This window comes from Taeniopygia guttata, chromosome 31, assembly GCF_048771995.1.
Source record: "Taeniopygia guttata chromosome 31, bTaeGut7.mat, whole genome shotgun sequence".
Classification (NCBI taxonomy): Eukaryota; Metazoa; Chordata; class Aves; order Passeriformes; family Estrildidae; genus Taeniopygia; species Taeniopygia guttata.
Window position 1 is genome coordinate 1,779,465 of NC_133056.1, and position 21,226 is coordinate 1,800,690.

Sequence of the window (21,226 nt, forward strand, 5' to 3'; positions counted from 1 at the left end):
GACCAGGCCCCGCCCCCTCGGCATCCCCCGCTCCCCGGCAACCGCGCCCCGCCCTTGGCAACGGCCGCCCCGTCGCGCGCCGCCATTTGGCCGCGCTGCGCGCTGATTGGTCGGCGCCGCCGCGCGGGGAGGGACGGCGGGCGCTGATTGGTGGGCGCGGGGGCCACGCCCCTTCTCCCTCAGGCGGGCGCCGGGCGAGGCGCGGGCGGGGGGTTCGGGGAGGTTTTGGGGGGTTTTGGGTTTTTTTGGGATTTTTGGGGTTTTTTCGGGGGTCCCGGCACGCAGCGAGCCCCGCTGGGGTCGGGATGGCGGCGTTGCCTCCGCGGGAGTTCGCGGCGCAGGTGCTGCCCGGCTGCGTGGTGCCCACGGCGCGGCAGGGCCTGGCCCAGCTCTGGCCGCTGCTGCTGCTCTGCCTCGGGGCGCGGCTGCTGCACCGGCTGCGTGAGTGGGGCCGCGACGGACCGGGGGGCTGGGGGGCGCCGGGGGGCTCCGGGGGGCTCCGGGGGTTTGGGGGGTCCCGGGGGGCTCCGGGGCTTTCCGGGGGTCTGGGGTTCCGGGGTCTGGGGGGGTCCGGGGGGAGTCGGGGGCATCTGGAGGGTCCCGGTGCTGCGGCGGATCCGTGAGGGGCCGCGGGTCCGGGAAGGGTTCGGGTGTCCGGGGGGCTCTGGGGGGATCCGGGAGGGTCTGGGGTGTTCCGGGGGTCCGGGGGGGTCCGGGGGGTTCCGGGGGGCTCCGGGGGTCTGGGTGAGAGGACCCCCAAGTTTGGGGGTGTTCCTATTTGAAGTGAGGGTACCCCCGGGTTTGAGGTGAGGAGACCCCCGGGGTTTGGGGTTTGGGGTGAGGGTACCCCCGGGGTTTGTGGTGAGGGTACCCCCGGGGTGTGGGGTGAGGGTATCCCCCTGATTTGGGGTGAGGGTACCCCCGGGGTTTGGGGCGAGGGGACCCCCGGGATTTGGGGTGAGGGTACCCCCGGATTTGGGGTGAGGGGTGACGGTACTCCCGGGGTTTGGGGTGAGGGTATCCCCGTGATTTGGGGTGAGGGTACCCCCGGGGTTTGGGGTGAGGGGATCCCCGGGATTTGGGGTTTGTGGTGAGGGTACCCCCGGGGTGTGGGGTGAGGGTATCCCCCTGATTTGGGGTGAGGGTACCCCCGGGGTTTGGGGCGAGGGGACCCCCGGGATTTGGGGTGAGGGTACCCCCGGATTTGGGGTGAGGGGTGACGGTACTCCCGGGGTTTGGGGTGAGGGTATCCCCGTGATTTGGGGTGAGGGTACCCCCGGATTTGGGGTGAGGGGTGACGGTACTCCCGGGGTTTGGGGTGAGGGTATCCCCGTGATTTGGGGTGAGGGTACCCCCGGGGTTTGGGGTGAGGGGATCCCCGGGATTTGGGGTTTGGGGTGAGGGGACCCCTGTGATTTGGGGTGAGGGGACCCCTGGGATTTAGGGTGAGGGTATCTCCGGGGTTTGGGGTGAGGGTATCCCCGGGATTTGGGGTGAGGGAACCCCCGGGGTTTGGGGTGAGGGTACCCCCGGGATTTGGGGTGAGGGTACCCCCGGGGTTTGGGGTTTGGGGTGAGGGTACCCCCGTGATTTGGGGTGAGGGGACCCCCGGGGTTTGGGGGGAGGGTACCCCCGGGGTTTGGGGTGAGGGGATCCCCGGGATTTGGGGTTTGGGGTGAGGGGACCCCTGTGATTTGGGGTGAGGGGACCCCTGGGATTTAGGGTGAGGGTATCTCTGGGGTTTGGGGTGAGGGTACCCCTGGGTTTGGGGTGAGGGGTGACGGTACTCCCGGGGTTTGAGGTGATGGTACCCCCGGGGATTTGGGGTGAGGGTACCCCTGGGATTTGGGGTGAGGGGACCCCCGGGATTTGGGGTGAGGGTACCCCCGGGGTTTGGGGGTGCTGGTGGTTTGGGGCTCGGGTACCCCGGGATTTGGGGCGCCCCCCTGACCCGCTGTGGCGCAGCGCTGCCGCGGGGCGGGAAGCACGCGGGGGCGGCGGCCGGGGGGCTCCTGGCCCTGCACCATTTCTTCGGGGCGCAGGCGCTGTGGGTGGCCCTGCTGAGCGCGCTCTGCGTCCTCACCCTCCTCCTGAGCCGGGCCCGCGCCCACCGCGGCCTCTGCCTCGCCCTGGCCGCCCTCAGCTACCTGCTCATGGGGTACGGCCACCGGGGGCACCGGGGGGAACTGGGGGGGCACTGGGAGGGACTGGGAGGGGGTTTGGGGGTGATTTGGGGGTGCTGGGAGGGCTCTGAGGGGGGCTCTGCCTCACCCTGGCCGCCCTCAGCTACCTGCTCATGGGGTACGGCCACCGGGGGCACTGGGGGGCACTGGGAGGGACTGGGAGGGACTGGGAGAGGGACTGGGGGGGACTGGGACAGGGACTGGGGGCACTGGGAAGGGGGTTGGGGGTGATTTGGGGGATGCTGGGAGGGGGATGGGGGCACTGGGAGGGACTGGGAGAGGGACTGGGGCCACTGGGAGGGCACTGGGGGCACTGGGAGGGACTGGGAGAGGGACTGGGGCCACTGGGAGTGACTGGGAGGGAGATGGGGGGCACTGGGAGTGACTGGGAGGGAGATGGGGTCACTGGGATGAACTGGGAGTGACTGGGAGGGAGATGGGGGGCACTGGGATGAACTGGGAGTGACTGGGAGGGAGATGGGGGACACTGGGATGAACTGGGAGTGACTGGGAGCCCCCCAGGGAGCTGCACATGGTGGACACGGTCACGTGGCACAAGATGCGAGGTGAGACCCCCAACCCCCCCCCGGGACCCCCAATCCCCCCAGGACCCCCAATTCCCCCCCAGCCCCACAGGCCCGATTCCCCTCCCCCCCCACGCCTTGGGGACCCCTCCAGTTTGGGGGTCCCCCCTGATTTTGGGGTCCCCAGGGGCACAGATGGTGGTGAGGGTCCCGGGACCCCCAGATTCTCTCCCTTCCCCCCCTTTTGGGACCCCCCAGTTCCTTCCCCCCCTGTGGGATGTGGGGCACACCCCGATTTTGGGGTCCTCTCTGATTTTGGGGTGCTCATTGATGTTGGGATCCCCCCCTGATGTTGGGGTGCTCCCGGTTTTGGAGTTGCCGCTGATTTTGGGGTGCTCTCTGATTTTGGGATCCCCCTGGTGTTGGATTTCCCCAATATTGGGGTGCTCTCTGATTTTGGGATCCCCCTGGTGTTGGATTTCCCCAGTATTGGGGTCCCCTGCGGTGTTGGGGTTCCCCTGAATGGTCCCGGTGTTGGGGTCCCCCCAGTTTTGGGATCCCCCCAGTTTTGGGGTTCCCCAGTGTGGGGTACCCTGACATGCTGATTTTGGGGTTCCCGGTTTTGGGGTGCCCCCTGTTTCAGGGTGCCCTGATGGTTCCCAATTTCGGGGTGCCCGGTTTGGGGGTCCCCTGATGGTTCCCAATTTCGGGGTGCCCGGTTTGGGGGTGCCCTGACGGTTCCCAGTTTCGGGGTTCCCTGTTTCACGGTGCCCTGACAGTTCCCGATTTTGGGGTGCCGGGTTTATTTTGGGGTGCCGTGACGGTTCCCGATTTCGGGGTGCCCGGTTTGTTTCGGGGTCCCCTGACGGTCCCCATTTTGGGATGCCCAATTTTGGGGTCCCCTGACAGTTTTGGGGTGCCCAGGGGCGCAGATGGTGGTGGCCATGAAGGCCGTGTCGCTGGGCTTTGACAGTTCCCAGTTTCGGGGTACCAGGTTGATTTTGGGGTTCCCAATTTCGGGGTGCCCAGTTTCGGGGTACCAGGTTGATTTCGGGGTTCCCAATTTCGGGGTGCCCAGTTTCGGGGTACCAGGTTGATTTTGGGGTCCCCAGGCGCACAGATGGTGGTGGCCATGAAGGCCGTGTCGCTGGGCTTTGACAGTTCCCAATTTGGGGTTCCCGATTTCGAGGTCCCCTGACGGTGCCCATTTCGGGGTTCCCAATTTCGGGGTGCCCAATTTCGGGGGTCCCGGTTTATTTTGGGGTCCCCAGGCGCACAGATGGTGGTGGCCTTGAAGGCGGTGTCGCTGGGCTTTGACAGTTCCCCATTTCGGGGTGCCCAATTTCAGGGTTCCCAATTTCGGGGTGCCCAATTTGGGGGTCCCCTGACGTTTTTGGGGTCCCAGGGGCGCAGATGGTGGTGGCCATGAAGGCCGTGTCGCTGGGCTTTGACAGTTCCCCATTTCGGGGTGCCCAATTTGGGGGTTCCCTGACGTTTTTGGGGTCCCAGGGGCGCAGATGGTGGTGGCCATGAAGGCCGTGTCGCTGGGCTTTGACCTGGACCGCGGGGCCGGCGGGGCCGAGCCCAGCCCCGCGCAGGTTCTGGGCTACCTCTGCTCGCCCGGATCCGTCGTCTTCGGGCCCTGGGAGCCCTTCGGGGCCTACCTGCGCTCCGTGGAGGGGCCGCCGCTGGTACGGGGGGAAAATAGGGGTTTGGGGAGGGGAAATGGGGTTTGGGGGGGAAAATGGGGTTTAAATGGGGATTTGGGGGGGAAAAATGGGGGTTTGGGGGGGCAAAACGGGGGTTTGGGGGGAAAAATGGGATTTAAATGGGAGTTTGGAGGGGGAAAATGGGATTTAAATGGGGATTTGGGGGGGAAAATGGGATTTAAATGGGGATTTGGGGGAGAAAAGCAGGGCTTTGGGGGAGAAAATGGGATTTAAATGGGGGTTTGGGGGAAAAAAACAGGTTTGGGGGGGAAATGGGATTTAAATGGGGGTTTGGGGGGGAAATGGGATTTAAATGGGGATTTGGGGGGGAAAAACGGGGGTTTGGGGGGGGAAATGGAATTTAAATCGGGATTTGGGGGAAAAAATGGGATTTAAATGGGGATTTGGGGGGGAAATGGGATTTAAATGGGGGTTTGGGGGGGAAAATGGGGTTTAAATGGGGGTTTGGGGGGGAAAAATGGGATTTAAATGGGGGTTTGCAGGGAAAAATGGGGTTTAAATGGGGGTTTGGTGAGGAAAAACAGGGGTTTGGGGGGGAAAATGGGATTTAAATGGGGGTTTGGGGGGGAAAAACGGGTTTGGGGGGGGAAATGGGATTTAAATGGGGATTTGGGGGGAAAAACGGAGGTTTGGGGGGGGAAATGGAATTTAAATCGGGAATTGGGGGGGAAATGGGATTTAAATGGGGGTTTGGGGGGGAAAAATGGGGGTTTGGGGGGAAAAAAAAGGGGTTTGGGGGGGGAAATGGGATTTAAATTGGGATTTAAATTGGGATTTGGGGGAGAAAAACAGGGATTTGGGGGAAAAATGGGATTTAAATTGGGATCTGGGGGGAAAACGGGGATTTGGGGGCAGAAAATCGGGGTTTGGTGAGGAAAAATGGGATTTAAATTGGGATTTGGGGGAGAAAAACAGGGATTTGGGGGAAAAATGGGATTTAAATCAGCATCTGGGGGGAAAACGGGGATTTGGGGGCAGAAAATCGGGGATTGTGGGGGAAAATCGGGGTTTTGGTGGAAAAAATGAGGATTTAAGGGGAGAAAAATGGGATTTGTGGGGAAAAACGGGGGTTTGGGGGGGGAAAAGGGGGTTTGGGGAAAATGGGGGAAAAACGGATTTGGAGGAAATGGGGATTTGAGGGGAAACGGGGATTTGGGGGAGTTTGGGGGGAAATGGGGATTCGGGGAGAAATAGGGGATTTGGGGAGGTTGGGGGAGTTTGGGGGGAATGGGGGTTTGGGGGGGAAATGGGATTTGGCGGAAAAATAGGGATTTGTGGGGAGAAAATGGGGATTTGGGGGGGAAAAATGGGGATTTGGGGGAAAAATGGGAGTTTAGGGGGAGAAAATGGGGATTTGGGGGGGAAAAATGGGGATTTGGGGGGAAAAAAGTGGGGATTTAAGGGGAAAAAAATGGGATTTAAAATGGGAATTGGAAAAAAATGGGATTTGGGGGGAGAAAATGGGGATTTGGGGGGAAAAATGGGGGTTTTGGGGGGGGAAATGGGGATTTGGCAGGAAAAATTTGATTTGGTGGGAGAAAATGGGGATTTGGGGGGAAATGGGAATTTGGGGGGCACTGGGGGGCAGGTTTTGGGCACTGAGGGTTTGGGGGGCCCTGGGGGGGTGAGGGGTGTTGGGGGGTGCTGGGATTTGGGGTGTCTGGGAGGGGACAGGTGTCCGTGTGTCTGTCCCTGTCCCCGTGTCCCTGTCCCTGACGCGCGGTGTCCCCAGAGCGCGGCCTGGGCGCGGAAGGGGCTGCGGAGTTTGGGGCTGTCCCTGTGTCCCTGTGTCTGTCCCCGTGTCCCTGTGTCTGTCCCCGTGTCCCCGTGTCCGTGTGTCTGTCCCTGTGTCCCTGTCCCTGTCCCTGACGCACGGTGTCCCCAGAGCGCGGCCTGGGCGCGGAAGGGGCTGCGGAGTCTGGGGCTGGCGCTGCTCTGCCTGCTGGTCAGCACCTGCCTGGCACCGTTCCTGTTCTCCAGCCTGCTGCCCCTCTACGGGGCACGGGCCCTGCGCAGGTGGCACCCACGTCCCCCAAAACAGCCCTAAAACATCCCCCAAAATATCCCCCAGATCCCCCAAAACAGCCCCAAAACAGCCCCAAAACATCCCCAAAACGTCCCCAAAACACCCCCAAAATACCCCACAAATCCCCCAAAACACCCCCCAAAATATCCCCCAGATCCCCCAAAACATCCCCAAAACACCCCCCGAAATATCCCCCAAAACATCCCCAAAACACCCCCCAGATCCCCAAAACATCCCCAAAACATCCCCAAAACATCCCCCAAAATACCCCCCAGATCCCCCAAAACATCCCCAAAACATCCCCCAAATCCCCTAACAATGCCCCCAAATTATCCCCTAAATCCCCCAAAACATCCCCAAAATATCCCCCAAAATACCCCACAAATCCCCCAAAACATCCCCAAAACACCCCCCAAAACACCCCACAAATCCCCCAAAACATCCCCCAAAACATCCCCAAAACACTCCACGAATCCCCCAACAACGCCCCAAATTATCCCACAAATCCCCACAAATCTCCCCAAAATATCCCCAAAACACCACCCAAATCCCCCAAAACATCCCCAAAATATCCCCAAAATACTCCCCAAATTATCCCCCAAAAACATCCCCAAAATAACCCCCAAATCCCCTAAAAACGACCCCCAAAATATCCCCAAAACACCACCCAAATCCCCCAAAATATCCCCAAAATACCCTCCGAATCTCCCAACTACCCCCCCAAAATATCCCCCAAAATACCCCACAAATCTCCCCAAAATATGCCCAAAACATCCCCCAAATCCCCTCAAAATATCCCCCAAAATATCCCCAAAATCTCTCCAAAACTCCCCCAAATCCCAACAATCTGCCCAAAATATCCCCAAAATTCCCCCAAATCCCCCCAAATTCCCCCCAAAATCCCCTCCAAACCCTCCCCAGGGACCCTCAAAGCCCCCAGGGCCCCCCCAAATCTTCCCGGGCATCCCCACCCCCCCCGGGACCCCCCAAAATCCCTCGGGGACCCCCAAAACCCTTCCAAGAACCCCGTGAACCCCCAATGGTACCAAGGGCCCCAAAACCCTTTGGGGGGTCCCAAAATCCCTTCCCAGGACCCCCAAAATCCCTCGGGGACCCCCAGCCACAGGTGGAACCCCTGAACATCCCCTGGGGGCCCCCCAAAATCCCCCGGGACCCCCAAAATCCCCCGGGACCCCCCAGCCCCCCGACTGACGTCGCTGTTCCCCCGCTGCTGCCCAGGAGCGTCCTGGCCAGGTGAGGGGGATTTTGGGGGATTTTGGGGGGGATTTTGGGGGCCCAGGGGATTTGTGGGGTCCCTGGGAGGGTGTGGGGATGGGGGGAGGGGGGCACAGGGGGGATCTGGGGGAATTTGGGGGATGGGGGGGACATTGAGGGAACCTGAGATGGGGGGTGGCACCTTAATGTGTGTCCCCCCCATCTCCCCTGTGCCCCCCAAACCCCAAATCCCCTCCCAAACTCCCCCAAATCCCCCCAAACCCCAAATCCCCCCCAAATCCCCTCCCAAACTCCCCCAAATCCCCCCAAACCCCAAATCCTCTCCCAAATCCCCCCTAACCCCAAATCCCCCCCAAACTCCCCCCCAAACTCCCCCAATTCCCCCCAAACCCTGAACTCCCCCAAACCCCAAACTCCCCCAAATCCCACCAAACCCCGAACTCCCCCAAATTGCCCCCAAACTCCCCCAAATTGCCCCCAAACCCCCCAAATCCCTCAAAACCCTGAACATCCCCAAACTCCCCTAAATCCCCCCCAAACCCTCTGTGCCCCCAAACCCCCCTGTCCCCCCAAATCACCCCAAACCCCCCGTGTCCCCCCAAATCTCCTTGACCCCCCAAACCCCCCTGTCCCCCCAAATCCCCCTATCCCCCAAACCCCCCTGTCCCCCCAAAACCCCCCTGTGCCCCCCAAACCACCCCAAACCACCCTGTGCCCCCAAACCCCTGTGTGCCCCCAAATCTCCTTGACCCCCAAACCCCCCTGTCCCCCCAAATCCCCCTGTCCCCCAAACCCCCCTGTCCCCCCAAATCCCCCTGTCCCCCAAACCCCCCTGTCCCCCCAAATCCCCCTGTCCCCCAAACCCCCCCATGTCCCCCCAAACCCTGAACTCCCCCTTTTCCCCAAAATCCCCCCAAACCCCGAACTCCCCCAAACCCCCCTGTGCCCCCAAACCCCCCTGTGCCCCTAAATACCCCCTTGTCCCCCTAAATGCCCTTGTCCCCCCAAACCCCCCTGTCCCCCCAAACCCCCTGTCACCCCCAAACCCCCCAAACCCCCTGTCACCCCCAAACCCCCCAAACCCCACGTGTCCCCCCAAACTCCCCCCAACCCCCCGTGCCCCCCCAAACCCCCCCTATCCCCCCACCCGTGCCAGGTGGCTCCGTGCCTACGAGAGCGCGCTCTCCTTCCACTTCAGCAACTTCTTCGTGGCCTTCCTGTCCGAGGCCACCGCCACGCTGGCGGGGTCAGGGGCCACGCTGCGCCACGAGCACCTGCACTGGTGAGGGACGGGGACAACAGGGACAGCGCGGGGACAGCGCGGGGACGGGGACCGTGTGTGACACTGACCTGTGTGACACTGACCTGTGTGACACTGACAGTGTGTGACACTGAGCGTGTGACACTGACCGTGTGTGACACTGACCGTGTGTGACACTGACCGTGTGTGACACTGACAGTGTGTGACACTGTGTGTGACACTGAGTGTGTGACACTGACCTGTGTGTGACACTGAGTGTGTGACACTGAGTGTGTGACACTGAGTGTGTGACACTGACCTGTGTGACACTGAGTGTGTGACACTGACACTGTGTGACACTGACTGTGTGTGACACTGAGTGTGTGACACTGAGTGTGTGACACTGAGTGTGTGACACTGAGTGTGTGACACTGACCGTGTGTGACACTGAGTGTGTGACACTGACAGTGTGTGACACTGAGTGTGTGACACTGAGTGTGTGACACTGACCGTGTGTGACACTGAGTGTGTGACACTGACAGTGTGTGACACTGAGTGTGTGACACTGAGTGTGTGACACTGACCGTGTGTGACACTGAGTGTGTGACACTGAGTGTGTGACACTGACAGTGTGTGACACTGAGTGTGTGACACTGACCGTGTGTGACACTGAGTGTGTGACACTGACAGTGTGTGACACTGAGTGTGTGACACTGACCGTGTGTGACACTGACAGTATGTGACACTGAGTGTGTGACACTGACCTGTGTGACACTGAGTGTGTGACACTGACACTGTGTGACACTGACCGTGTGTGACACTGAGTGTGTGACACTGAGTGTGTGACACTGAGTGTGTGACACTGAGTGTGTGACACTGACCGTGTGTGACACTGAGTGTGTGACACTGACCGTGTGTGACACTGAGTGTGTGACACTGAGTGTGTGTGACACTGAGAGTGTGTGACACTGACCGTGTGTGACACTGAGAGTGTGACACTGACCGTGTGTGACACTGAGTGTGTGACACTGAGTGTGTGACACTGACAGTGTGTGACACTGAGTGTGTGACACTGAGAGTGTGACACTGACAGTGTGTGACACTGAGTGTGTGACACTGAGTGTGTGACACTGAGTGTGTGTGACACTGACCGTGTGTGACACTGAGTGTGTGACACTGACCTGTGTGACACTGAGTGTGTGACACTGACCGTGTGTGACACTGACAGTGTGTGACACTGAGTGTGTGACACAGTGTGTGACACTGAGTGTGTGACACTGACCGTGTGTGACACTGACCGTGTGTGACACTGAGTGTGTGACACTGACCATGTGTGACACTGACAGTGTGTGACACTGACAGTGTGTGACACTGAGTGTGTGTGACACTGACCGTGTGTGACACTGAGTGTGTGACACTGAGTATGTGACACTGACAGTGTGTGACACTGAGTGTGTGACACTGAGTGTGTGACACTGAGTGTGTGACACTGACCGTGTGTGACACTGACCGTGTGTGACACTGAGTGTGTGACACCGACAGTGTGTGACACTGACCTGTGTGACACTGACCTGTGTGACACTGAGTGTGTGACACTGACAGTGTGTGACACTGACCGTGTGTGACACTGAGTGTGTGACACTGACCGTGTGTGACACTGACCGTGTGTGACACTGACAGTGTGTGACACTGACCTGTGTGACACTGACCTGTGTGACACTGACCGTGTGTGACACTGAGTGTGTGACACTGACCTGTGTGACACTGACTGTGTGTGACACTGTCACTGTGACCCCCATGTCAACACTGTCCCCCCATGTCACCCTGTCCTGTGTCACACTGTCCCCACGTCACCCTGTCCCTGTGTCACTGTGTCCTCTTGGGTCTCCCTGTCCCCTCTGTGTCACCCTGTCCTGTGTGTCCCCTCAGTGTCCCCTCAGTGTCCCCAGGGACCTGGCCGTGTCCCCTCAGTGTCCCCTCAGTGTCCCCTGTGTCACAGGGACCTGGCCGTGCCCCGGTGTCCCCTCAGTGTCCCGTCAGTGTCCCCTCAGTGTCCCCCCTGTGTCACAGGGACCTGGCCGTGTCCCCTCAGTGTCCCCTCAGTGTCCCGTCAGTGTCCCCTCAGTGTCCCCCCTGTGTCACAGGGACCTGGCCGTGTCCCGGCCCCTGCGGGTGGAGCTCCCGCGCTCCATGGCCGAGGTGGTGACCAACTGGAACCTGCCCATGTCCCGCTGGCTGCACACCTGTGAGCACTGGTTATACTGGGAGCACTGGGAGGGACTGGGAGGGGACTGGGGGGGAACTGGGAGGGAACTGGGAGGGACTGGGAGGGACTGGGAGGGGACTGGGAGGGACTGGGAGGGACTGGGAGGGGACTGGGAGGGACTGGGAGGGACTGGGATGGACTGGGAGGGACTGGGAGGGGACTGGGAGGGACTGGGAGGGGACTGGGAGGGACTGGGAATGGACTGGGAGGGACTGGGAGGGATGCCTGGGGCCCTGGAGCCCATACTGGTGTGTCTTGTGTCCCATACTGGTGTAACTGGTGTCACTGGTGTTGCAGACGTGTTCCAGACCGCTCGCTGCCTGGGCACCTTCGCCGCCGTGCTGGGCACCTACGCAGCCAGCGCCCTGCTGCACGTGAGGGACCCCAAAAACCCCCAAAACACCCCCAAATCCACCCCAAAACCCCCAAAAACACCCCCAAAACCACCCCAGCGCCCTGCTGCACGTGAGGGACCCCAAAATCACCCCAAAAACCCCCCAAAAACCACCCCAAAACCACCCCAAAAACCTCCAAAATCCCCCAGAACCCCCCCAAAAGCCCCCCAGAATCCCCCCAAAGCCCCTCAGGACCCCCCTAAAGCCCCCCAGGACCCCCCCCAAATCCTGCTGGACCCCCCAGTGCCCCCCAGCAACCCCCAATCCCCCCCCAGGAGCCCCCCAAAAGCCCCCCAAAGCCCCTCAGGACCCCACCCAAGCCCCCCAGGACCCCCCCAAATCCCCCCAAAGCCCCTCAGGACCCCTCCAGGACCCCGCCAAAGCCCTACAGACCCCCCCAAACCCCCCCAGGACTCCCCCAAATTCCCCCAGGACGCCCCCAAATCCCCCCAAAGACCCTCAGGACCCCCCCCAAGCCCCCCAGGACTCCCCTAACCTTCCCCAGGACTCCCCCAAATCTCCCCAAAGCCCCCCAGGACCCCCCCAAAGCCCCCCAAAGCCCCCCAGGACCCCCCCAAATCCCCCCAAAGACCCTCAGGACTCCCCCAAACCCGCCCAGGACCCCCCCAAATCCCCCCAAAGCCCCTCAGGACCCCCCCAAAGCTCCCCAAGTCCCCCCAAAGCCCCCCAGCCCCCCGTGTCCCCCCAGGGCCTCAGTTTCCACCTGGCGGCCGTGCTGCTCTCCCTGGGCCTCATCACCTACGCCGAGCACGGTCAGCGCTGCCCCTTTAAGGGGCGGGGCCGGGTGGGAGTGGCTTAGCGGCTGATTTGAATGTGGGCGTGGCCTAAGGCTGAGGGCGGGGCTGCAGCGCTGTGATTGGCGGGGTGGGTGGGGCCAGGAATTGGGGTGGGGGCTTGAGGATGTGGGCGGAGCCTGAATTGGTGGGCGGGGCTCTGACGGTGTGGGTGGAGCCTGCAGTGATGGGCGGGGCTGTGTCAATGTGGGTGGGGCCTGCAGTTATGGGCGGGGCTCTGAGGATGTGGGTGGAGCCTGCAGTGCTGGGCGGGGTTTGACAATGTGGGCGGAGCCTGCAGTGATGGCTGGGGCAGTGATGGTGTGGGCGGGTCTCTGATGGTGTGGGCAGGGCATACAGAGATGGGCGGGGTTCTGACAATTTGGGCGGGGCTGTGATCATGTGGGCGGAGCCTGCAGTGATGGGCGGGGCTTTGAGGATGTGGGTGGAGCCTGCAGTGATGGGCGGGGCTTTGAATTTGTGGGCGGAGCCTAGTGCAATGGGCGGGGTTTGACAATGAGGGCGAAGCCTGAATTGGTGGGCGGGGCTGTGACAATGTGGGTGGAGCCCGCAGTGATGGACGGGGCTTTGAGGGTGTGGGCGGAGCCTGCACTGGTGGGTGGGGCCTGCAGAGATGGGCGGGGCCATGAAGGTGTGGGTGGGGCCTGTAGCAATGGGCGGGGTTTGACAATGTGGGTGGAGCCTGAAGTGATGGGCGGGGCTGTGAAAGTGTGGGTGGAGCCTGCAGGGATGGGCGGGGCCCTGAGGATGTGGGTGGAGCCTGCACTGGTGGGCGGGGCTATGAAGGTGTGGGCGGGGGCTGCAGTGCTGGGCGGGGCAGTGGGCGTGTCCCGCGGTGGGCGTGTCCCCGCTGACCCCGCCCTCCCCTTAGCCCTGCGGACGCGCCTGGCCGCCATCCTGGACGCCTGCGTGCTGTCCAAGCGCTGCCCCCCGCGCTGCGGCCACCGCCACAAGGACGTGAGACGGGCTCGGGGGCTCGGGGGTGATTGGGGGGCAGGATGGGGATCCCGGCTGGGGGAGTGTGGCCGCCCCATGGGGAGGGCAGAGAGTCTCCCCAAGGGGATTTGGGGGATGCTGGGGGTCCTGCAGCCTCGCTGCGGGGCCGCGTTGGGGCTCCTTGGGGCTCTCGGGAGGTTTTCGGGTCCCTGACGGTCTCGGGTCCCGCAGACGCTGTGGGTGCGGGCTCTGAACGCGGCCCTGGGCGCCCTGGCCCTGTTCCACCTGTCCTACCTGGGCGCCCTGTTCGATGTGGAGGCCGAGGACGCCGTGGAGGAGCAGGTGGGACCCTCAGCCCCCCAGAACCCCCCTGCCCACCATGGTTTGGGTTCGCTCTGACCCCGACACTGCCTCGGCCCCTCAGGGTTACGGCATGGCCTACACCGTGCGCAAGTGGTCGGAGCTGAACTGGGCCAGCCACTGGGTGACGCTGGGCTGCTGGCTGCTGGCCCGGCTGCTGCGCTGAGGCGCTGGGAGCGCGCTGGGAGCGGCCGGGGGGAACTGGGAGCGACTGGGAGCAACTGGGAGCGGCTCGGAGGACCGGGCGCCATCGAGAGCGCGGCCGGAAGTGCCTCTCGATGGTCCCGACTTCCGGTCCGCGGGACGTTTCCGCCCTTCGTCGGGCGGAAGTGGCGCCGGGGCCAATAAAGGCGCGCCTCGATGGTTCTGTCAATCATTCCCGGCTGGCCAATGGCAGAGCGAGCGCGGCGCATGCGCGGACGGGGCGGGGTGGCGCCCCCTGGCGGCGGCGCGGAGCCAAAGCTTTGACCAAAATTCGCTTCATTCACCCCAAAACCGCGCGGGGGCCCCTATAGAGTCTTTGGGGGCCCCTATAGAGACCTCGGGCGTCCCTATAGCCCCCCGCGATGGGGGAGCGGCCATGGGGCTCCTCTGGGGACCAGCAGTGGCCCTGAGCTGCCTGTAGGGACTGGGGGGTCCATACGGCCCTATAGGGACCGGGGGGTCCCTATAGCCCCCGCAGGGGGGGGGCGGCCATATGGCGGCTATAGGGACTGAGGGCAGTCCCTATAGGGCCCGGGGGGGCGCTCGGTGCCGTCAGGTGCCTTTGTCCTTGCTGGGAGACCTGCAAGAGAGAGAGAGACCCCGCGGGGAGATGAGACCTATGGATCCTATATGGCCCCATGGATTCTGTATGGCCCTATGGGTCCTGTATGATCGTATAGATCCCGTACGGCCCTATGGATCCTGTACAGCCCCATGGATCCCATATGGCCCTATGGATCCCATACGGCCCCATGGATCCTGTACAGCCCCATGGATCCTATATTGCCTAGGGGGTGTCTCCTATGGATCCAGTATGGTCTGGGGGCTGTCCCTATAGATCCCACAGGTCCCCTATAGATCCCATAGGGCCCGGGGGGTGGGAGGTGTCCCCTATAGATCCCACAGGTCCCCTATAGATCCCACAGGTCCCCTATGGATCCCATACATCCCCGTTAGTGTGTTAGTGCCCCCGCAGGCGCCGTTAACCAAATCCGCCTTTATTTGCCCCAAAGCCGCTGAAATCGCGCCCGGCCCCTCCCCCCCCTACAAAATCTGTACATCCGGCGGGGGAGGGGAGCCCGAGGGGGGGGAGGGGGTCCCGTCAGCCCCTAATTACCCTAATTAACCCCTCGTTAAACTCGTTAGCCGCGTTAACCCTTCATTAACCGTGTTTACCTTTCATTAACCTCCTTAACCCCGCCCACCTCGTTAACCTCTGACCTCACTGACCTCTGACCTCATTAACTCCGCCCACCTCATTAACCTCTGACCTCATTAACCTCTACCTTGGGGTCCCCCAGCACCCAACAAACCTTAACGAGCCCTCCTCAGTTAATGAGCATTAATGAGCTGCCCATCGCCCTAACGAGTCCCCAGCACCCCATGATTGGGGCCGCTCCTGCTGAGCCGCAGCTCCTCCCTGCTAATGAGCGCTAACGAACCCTAATTAGCAATAAGGAGCACTAATGAGCCTAAGGAGCCCCTGCCACCTGCTGACCCCAGAGCTCCTCCCTCCTCATTAGCACTGAGCCCTAATTAGCACTAATGTGCACTAATGAGCCTCTGCCACCTGCTGACCCCTCACCTGTGACCCTTCACCTTTGACCCCTCACCTGTGACCCCTCACCTGTGACCCTCCACCTCTGACCCTCTCACCTGGGTCCTCTCACCTGTGATCCCTCAGTTGTGACCCCTGACCTGGTCCTCTCACCTGTGACCCCCTCAACTCTGACCCTCACCTGTGACCCCTGACCTGAGTCCTCTCACCTGTGACCCCTGACCTGAGTCCTCTCACCTGTGACCCCTGACCTCTGACCCATGACCCTCACCTGTGACCTTCACCTGTGACTTTCACCTGTGACTTTCACCTCTGACCCCTGACCTGGTCCTCTCATGTGTGACGCCCACCTGTGACCTTCACCTGTAACCCCTCAGTTGTGACTCCTCAGCTGCTGACCCTGACTTGGGTCCCCTCACCTCTGACCCCTGACCCTCACCTGTGCCCCCTGACCCGTTCCCCCCCTCTCCCCTCCCCTTCTCCCCACTCCCTACGGCCCCACTGACTTGCCGCTGTCCTGCCCTCGGGCTGTGCCTGCGGTTCCGTGCCCCGTTCCGTGCCCGGTACCCGCTGTGCCATGCCCGGTTCCATGCCCTGTGCCCGCATTCCCGCGCGGGCGGCCGTAGAGCACGACGGCGGCGAGCACCATGGCGGTGCCGGCCAGGAAGGGCGCGCGGGGCCGGAAGCCGAAGAGGTGCGCCGAGGCGGCGGTGGAGGCGAGGATGGACAGCGCCGTGGCGAAGCCCTTCAGGATGTTGTCGGCGTAGCGCACCACCACGGCCACCAGCAGCCCGCCCGCCGCCTGGTTCACCACCACGGCCCACACGGCGCCGTTGTAGCCGTAGAAGAAGCCGAGCGCGGCCACGGCCGGGCCCTCGGCGGCCAGCATGGCGCCCAGCCCCACGGCCGTGCCCACGGCGCCCAGCTGCACGTTGCGCAGCCAGATGGAGCCGCCCGAGCGCTTCAGCAGCCGCTCGAAGTACACGCCGGCGAAGCCCGAGGACAGGCAGGAGGCGGCCACGGCCGCCAGCCCCACGGCGTAGCTCTGTGCCGGCGCCTCGGGGCCCGGTGACGGCAGCGCCGCGACAGCCGGGGGCACGGCACGCGCCTGCTCGGCCTGAACCAGCGCCACACCGGCAAAGAGCAGCGCCAGAGACAGCCACTGCAGCCGCGAGAGCGCCGTGCCCAGCAGCAGCACCGAGAACAGCGCCGTGGTCAGGATCTTCAGCTGGTACGTCACCTGCACGGGGACAGGGACAGGGATAGGGACGGGACAGTCACCTGCACGGGGACAGGGACGGTCACCTGGGTATGGGACAGCCAGCTGGGCATGGGACAGGGACAGGGACGGGACAGGGATGGGACAGGGATGCGACAGGGACAGTCACCTGGGCATGGGGATGGTCACCTGGGGTGGGACAGGGATGGGACAGGCATGGGACAGTCACCGGGGGTGGGGACAGTCACCTGGGCATGGGGACAGGGACGGGATGGGGACAGGGATGGGACAGTCACCTGCACGGGGACAGGGATGAGATGGGACAGTCACCTGGGGTAGGGACAGTCACCTGCGAGGGGACAGCGACAGGGATGGGGACAGGGATGGGACAGTCACCTGCAGGGGGTCAGGGATGGGACAGGGACAGTCACCGGGGGTGGGGACAGTCACCTGGGCATGGGGACAGGGATGGGATGGGGACAGGGATGGGATGGGGACAGGGATGGGACAGTCACCTGCACGGGGACAGAGATGGGATGGGACAGTCACCTGGGGTGGGGACAGGGACAGGGACAGGGATGGGATGGGGACAGTCACCTGGGGTAGGGACAGTCACCTGCAGGGGGACAGCGACGGGGATGGGACAGGGACAGGGACAGTCACCTGCACAGGGGGACAGGGACAGAGATCAGACAGTCACCTGGGGTGGGGACAGGGACAGGGATGGGACAGGGACAGTCACCTGGGGATGGGACAGGAACAGGGACAGGGATGGGACAGTCACCTGGGCATGGGGACGGTCACCTGGGCATGGGACAGTCACCTGGGCATGGGGACAGGGACGGGGATGGGACAGGGACAGGGTTAGGACAGGGATGGAACAGTCACTTGGAAATGGGACAGTCACCTGCGAGGGGACAGGGACAGGGATGGGACAGGGACAGTCACCTGGGGACAGGGACAGTCATCAGGGGACAGCAGGGATGGTCACCTGTGGACAGGGTCACCTGCAAGGACAGCAGGGACCTGGTCACCCAGGAGACAGGGACAGCTGGTGACAGGAGGGACAGGGACACCTGTGGGGACAGGGACACCTGCAGGGACAGGGACACCTCCGGGGACAGGGACACCTGTGGGGACAGTGTCATGTGGGGACAGGGTCACCTGTGGGGACAAGGAGGGACAGGATCTGTGTCTGAATGTCACCTGCGGGACAGCAGGGACAGGGTGACGGGGGTAGGGACACCTGGGGACAGGGACGAGAACAGGGTGACCTGGGGGACAGGGACACCTGCAGGACACAGACACAGTGTTGGAACAGGGTCACGGACACAGCGTCACAGGGACACAGTGACTGTCACCAGCAGGGATACAGTGGCTGTGACAGTGACATGGACAGTGACACGGTGACTGTCACAGGGACACAGTGACTGTCACAGGGACACTGACAGGGACACGGTGACTGTCACCAGCAGGGACATCAGGGACCGGGACCCTGGGCACTGGCACGGGGACACGGGGACAGGGACACGGACACGGTGACTGTCACAGTGACACAGACAGGGACACAGTGACTGTCACAGGGACACGGGGACACGGATACTGCCACAAAGACATGGTGACTGTCACAGGGACTGGGACAGGGACACCGTGACTGTCACACTGACACAGACAGTGACACGGTGACTGTCACAGTGACACAGGGACTGTCACAGGGACACGGGAACAAGGACACTGTGACTATTGCAGTGACATGGTGACTGTCCCAGTGACATGGGAACACAGTGACTGTGACAGTGACATGGACAGGGACATGGTGATTGTCCCAGTAACATGGTGACTGTCACAGTGACACAGACAGTGACACGATGACTGTCACATGGACACAGTGACATGGTGACTGTCACAGGGATGTGGTGACTGTCCCAGTAACACGGTGACTGTCCCAGTGACACAGTGACTGTCCCAGTGACACCGTGACTGTCACAGTGACACGGTGACTGTCCCAGGGCCCCGCACACCAGCCCGGTCCCCGTGTCCCCGTGTCCCCGAGCCGTGCCCGTGTCCCACCTGGAAGGTGGCGGCGGGCAGGTTGGAGATGGCCACGTACTGCAGGTTGTTCTGCAGCGTGTAGATGAGCGAGGGGACAGCCAGGCGCAGCGTGTCCCCAAACTGTCCCACCACGGCCTCGTGCAGCGTCACCGCCGTCTGCCGGACACTGCCTGGGGGGGGACAGCGTCAGGGACAGCGGTGACAGCGGGCTGGCCACGGCCACTGCCACCCCCCTAGTGTCCCCAATGCCCCCAATCCCCCCAATGTCTCCATGTCCCCAATGTCCCCCCAATGTCCCCAGTGTCTCCAGTGTCCCCAATGTCCCCAATGTCCCCAATCCCCCCAATCCCCCCAAATGTCCCCCAATGTCCCCAATGTCCCCAATGTCTCCAGTGTCCCCATGTCCCCCCAATGTCCCCAATGTCTCCAGTGTCCCCAATGCCCCCAATGTCTCCAGTGTCCCCAATGTCCCCAATCAATGTCCCATGTCCCACCTTGGTGCTGCAGCAGCAGCAGCAGGCACAGACCCCAATGCCCCCAATCAATGTCCCCAGTGTCCCCAATGTCCCTAGCTGTACCTCGGTGCTGCAGCAGCAGCAGCAGGCAGGCACAGACCCCAATATCCCCCATGTCCCCAGTGTCCCCAATGTCCCCTGTCCCACCTCGGTGCTGCAGCAGCAGCAGGCACTGATCCCAGTGCCCCCAATCAATGTCCCCAATGTCCCCAATCAGTGTCCCCAATGTCCCACCTTGGTGCTGCAGCAGCAGCAGGCACAGACCGCATGTCCCCGATGTCCCCAATCAATGTCCCCAATCAATGTCCCCAATGCCCCTGGTGTCCCCATGTCCCCAATCAGTGTCCCCAATGTCCCCATGTCCCCAATGATGTCCCCAGCCCCACCTCGGTGCTGCAGCAGCAGCAGCAGCAGGCACAGACCCCAATGTCCCCAATCAGTGTCCCCAATCAATGTCCCCAGTGTCCCCAATCGATGTCCCCATGTCCCCAATCAATGTCCCCAATCAATGTCCCATGTCCCACCTCGCTGCTGCAGCAGCAGCAGCAGCAGGCACAGACCCCACTGTCCCCAATGAATGTCCCCAATGTCCCCAATGATGTCCCCACCTCGGTGCTGCAGCAGCAGCAGCAGCAGGCACAGACCCCAGTGTCCCCAATGCCCCAGTTAATGTCCCCAATGTCCCCAGCCGTACCTCGGTGCTGCAGCAGCAGCAGCAGCAGGCAGGCCGTGCCCTTCATGGCCTCGGCCATCACCACGGCGGTGCTGGGCAGGAAGCGCTCCCCGGGCCGGGTGCGCACGTAGCGGATGCTGAGCACGAGTGAAGCGTTCTGCAGCACCAGCACGGCCAGGCTGCCGTACTTCACCCGCCGCGACACTGCGGGGACGGCGTGGGGACAGCCAGGTCACAGCCGGGGACAGCCAGGTCACAGGGGGGGACACCCCAGCCTGGCCCCGCCACCCCCGGCCACGGCTGCCCCGAGACCCTGGAACCATCCTGAGCACCCAGAACCGTCCTGGGGCCCTCAGAACCAGCCCCGGACCCTCAGAAACGCCCCCAGACCCCCAGAACCACCCCCAGGCCCCTCAGAATCAGCCCCAGGCACCCCAGAACCAGCCCCAGACCCTCAGAACTGCCCCCAGACCCCCAGAACCGCCCCCAGACCCGCAGAACTGCCCCCAGACCCCTCAGAACCGACCCTGGAACCGTCCCCAGGCCCTCAGAACCACCCCCAGACCCTCAGAAACGCCCCCAGACCCCCCCCAGAACCGCCCCCAGACCCTCAGAACCACCCCCAGAACTGCCCCAGGCCCCTCAGAACTGTCTCCAGATCCCCAAAACTGCCCCCAGGCCCCCCAGAAACACCCCCAGACCCCTGAGAACTGCCCCCAGACCCCAGAACCAGCCCCAGACCCATCAGAACCGCCCTCAGACCCCCAGAACCACCCCCAGAACCGCCCCCAGACCCCCAGAACCACCCCCAGACCCCCCCAGAACCACCCCCAGGCCCCCCAGAACTGCCCCACATCCCCCCAGAGCACCCCCACATCCCCCCAGCCCCCCTCATCCCCCACATCCCCAGGACCCCCCAAATCCCCGCAGCCCCCACAGCCCCCAGAGCACCCCGGGCCCACTCACCCCGCACCCCCCCGCATCCCCCAGCCCCCCCAGGTCTCTGCCCGCCCCCGGCCGCCCCTGCCCGTCCCCCCTCACCCGTGGCGGGCCCCGCGGTCCCGCCGGAGCCTCCCCCGTCCGCCGCCCCCGGCGCCGCCATGCTGGCACCCGCACAGCACTTCCGCTTCCGGCCACGCCGCGGCCCCGCCCACCCACGGGGGAGCGGCTCCGCCTCCTCTCGGCCCAGCCAATCCCCGCCCGCACTTTCGCGCGGCGTCCCGCCCCCTCGGCAGCCCGACCAATCAGCGCCCGCCTCGCGCGCTTCCCGCCAACGCCTCGCGCTGTTCCCTGT

The 21,226-nt window shown here is 63.0% G+C and overlaps 2 protein-coding genes and 1 long non-coding RNA gene across 4 annotated transcripts; 1 reads left to right on the plus strand and 2 right to left on the minus strand.

Moving 5' to 3' along the window:
* Positions 1-212: 212 nt before the first annotated feature.
* PORCN (porcupine O-acyltransferase) lies at positions 213-14,072 on the plus strand. The gene is made up of 13 exons (XM_072920320.1): positions 213-441; positions 1,966-2,158; positions 2,706-2,749; positions 4,217-4,398; positions 6,323-6,453; positions 7,703-7,717; positions 8,856-8,981; positions 11,084-11,184; positions 11,503-11,579; positions 12,310-12,373; positions 13,287-13,372; positions 13,583-13,693; positions 13,776-14,072. The coding sequence occupies exons 1-13, from the start codon at positions 306-308 to the stop codon at positions 13,875-13,877; spliced, it is 1,368 nt and encodes a 455-aa protein (XP_072776421.1). The 5' UTR covers positions 213-305; the 3' UTR covers positions 13,878-14,072.
* Positions 14,073-14,174: 102 nt separating this feature from the next.
* SLC35A2 (solute carrier family 35 member A2) lies at positions 14,175-21,107 on the minus strand. 2 transcript variants are annotated; one of them, XM_072920323.1, is made up of 5 exons: positions 20,974-21,107; positions 19,954-20,136; positions 18,763-18,914; positions 15,984-16,713; positions 14,175-14,495 (listed from the first exon to the last, which is right to left on the minus strand). In XM_072920323.1, exons 1-5 carry the CDS (start codon positions 21,032-21,034, stop codon positions 14,416-14,418), a joined length of 1,206 nt encoding a protein of 401 aa, XP_072776424.1. In that variant the 5' UTR covers positions 21,035-21,107; the 3' UTR covers positions 14,175-14,415. The 2 variants fall into 2 exon arrangements, with proteins under 2 accessions (XP_072776424.1, XP_041567981.2); XM_041712047.2 differs by having other exon boundaries at positions 15,980-16,713.
* LOC121468446 (uncharacterized) lies at positions 14,898-15,504 on the minus strand. The gene is made up of 2 exons (XR_012052315.1): positions 15,180-15,504; positions 14,898-15,129 (listed from the first exon to the last, which is right to left on the minus strand). It is a non-coding gene; the product is annotated as an uncharacterized lncRNA (long non-coding RNA).
* Positions 21,108-21,226: the final 119 nt, after the last annotated feature.

Bases quoted from the DNA above. Each gene is read 5' to 3' on its own strand.
- PORCN (XM_072920320.1), top strand. From the start codon at position 306: ATGGCGGCGTTGCCTCCGCGGGAGTTCGCGGCGCAGGTGCTGCCCGGC. The intron at 11,185-11,502 runs GTGAGCACTGGT...CTGGTGTTGCAG, and splicing joins GTCCCGCTGGCTGCACACCT to ACGTGTTCCAGACCGCTCGC. The intron at 11,580-12,309 runs GTGAGGGACCCC...GTGTCCCCCCAG, and splicing joins CAGCCAGCGCCCTGCTGCAC to GGCCTCAGTTTCCACCTGGC.
- SLC35A2 (XM_072920323.1), bottom strand. From the start codon at position 21,034: ATGGCGGCGCCGGGGGCGGCGGACGGGGGAGGCTCCGGCGGGACCGCG. The intron at 18,915-19,953 runs GTACGGCTGGGG...GTCCCCCCCCAG, and splicing joins GCTGCTGCTGCAGCACCGAG to GCAGTGTCCGGCAGACGGCG. The intron at 16,714-18,762 runs GTGGGACACGGG...GTCCCCGTGCAG, and splicing joins TGCCCGCCGCCACCTTCCAG to GTGACGTACCAGCTGAAGAT.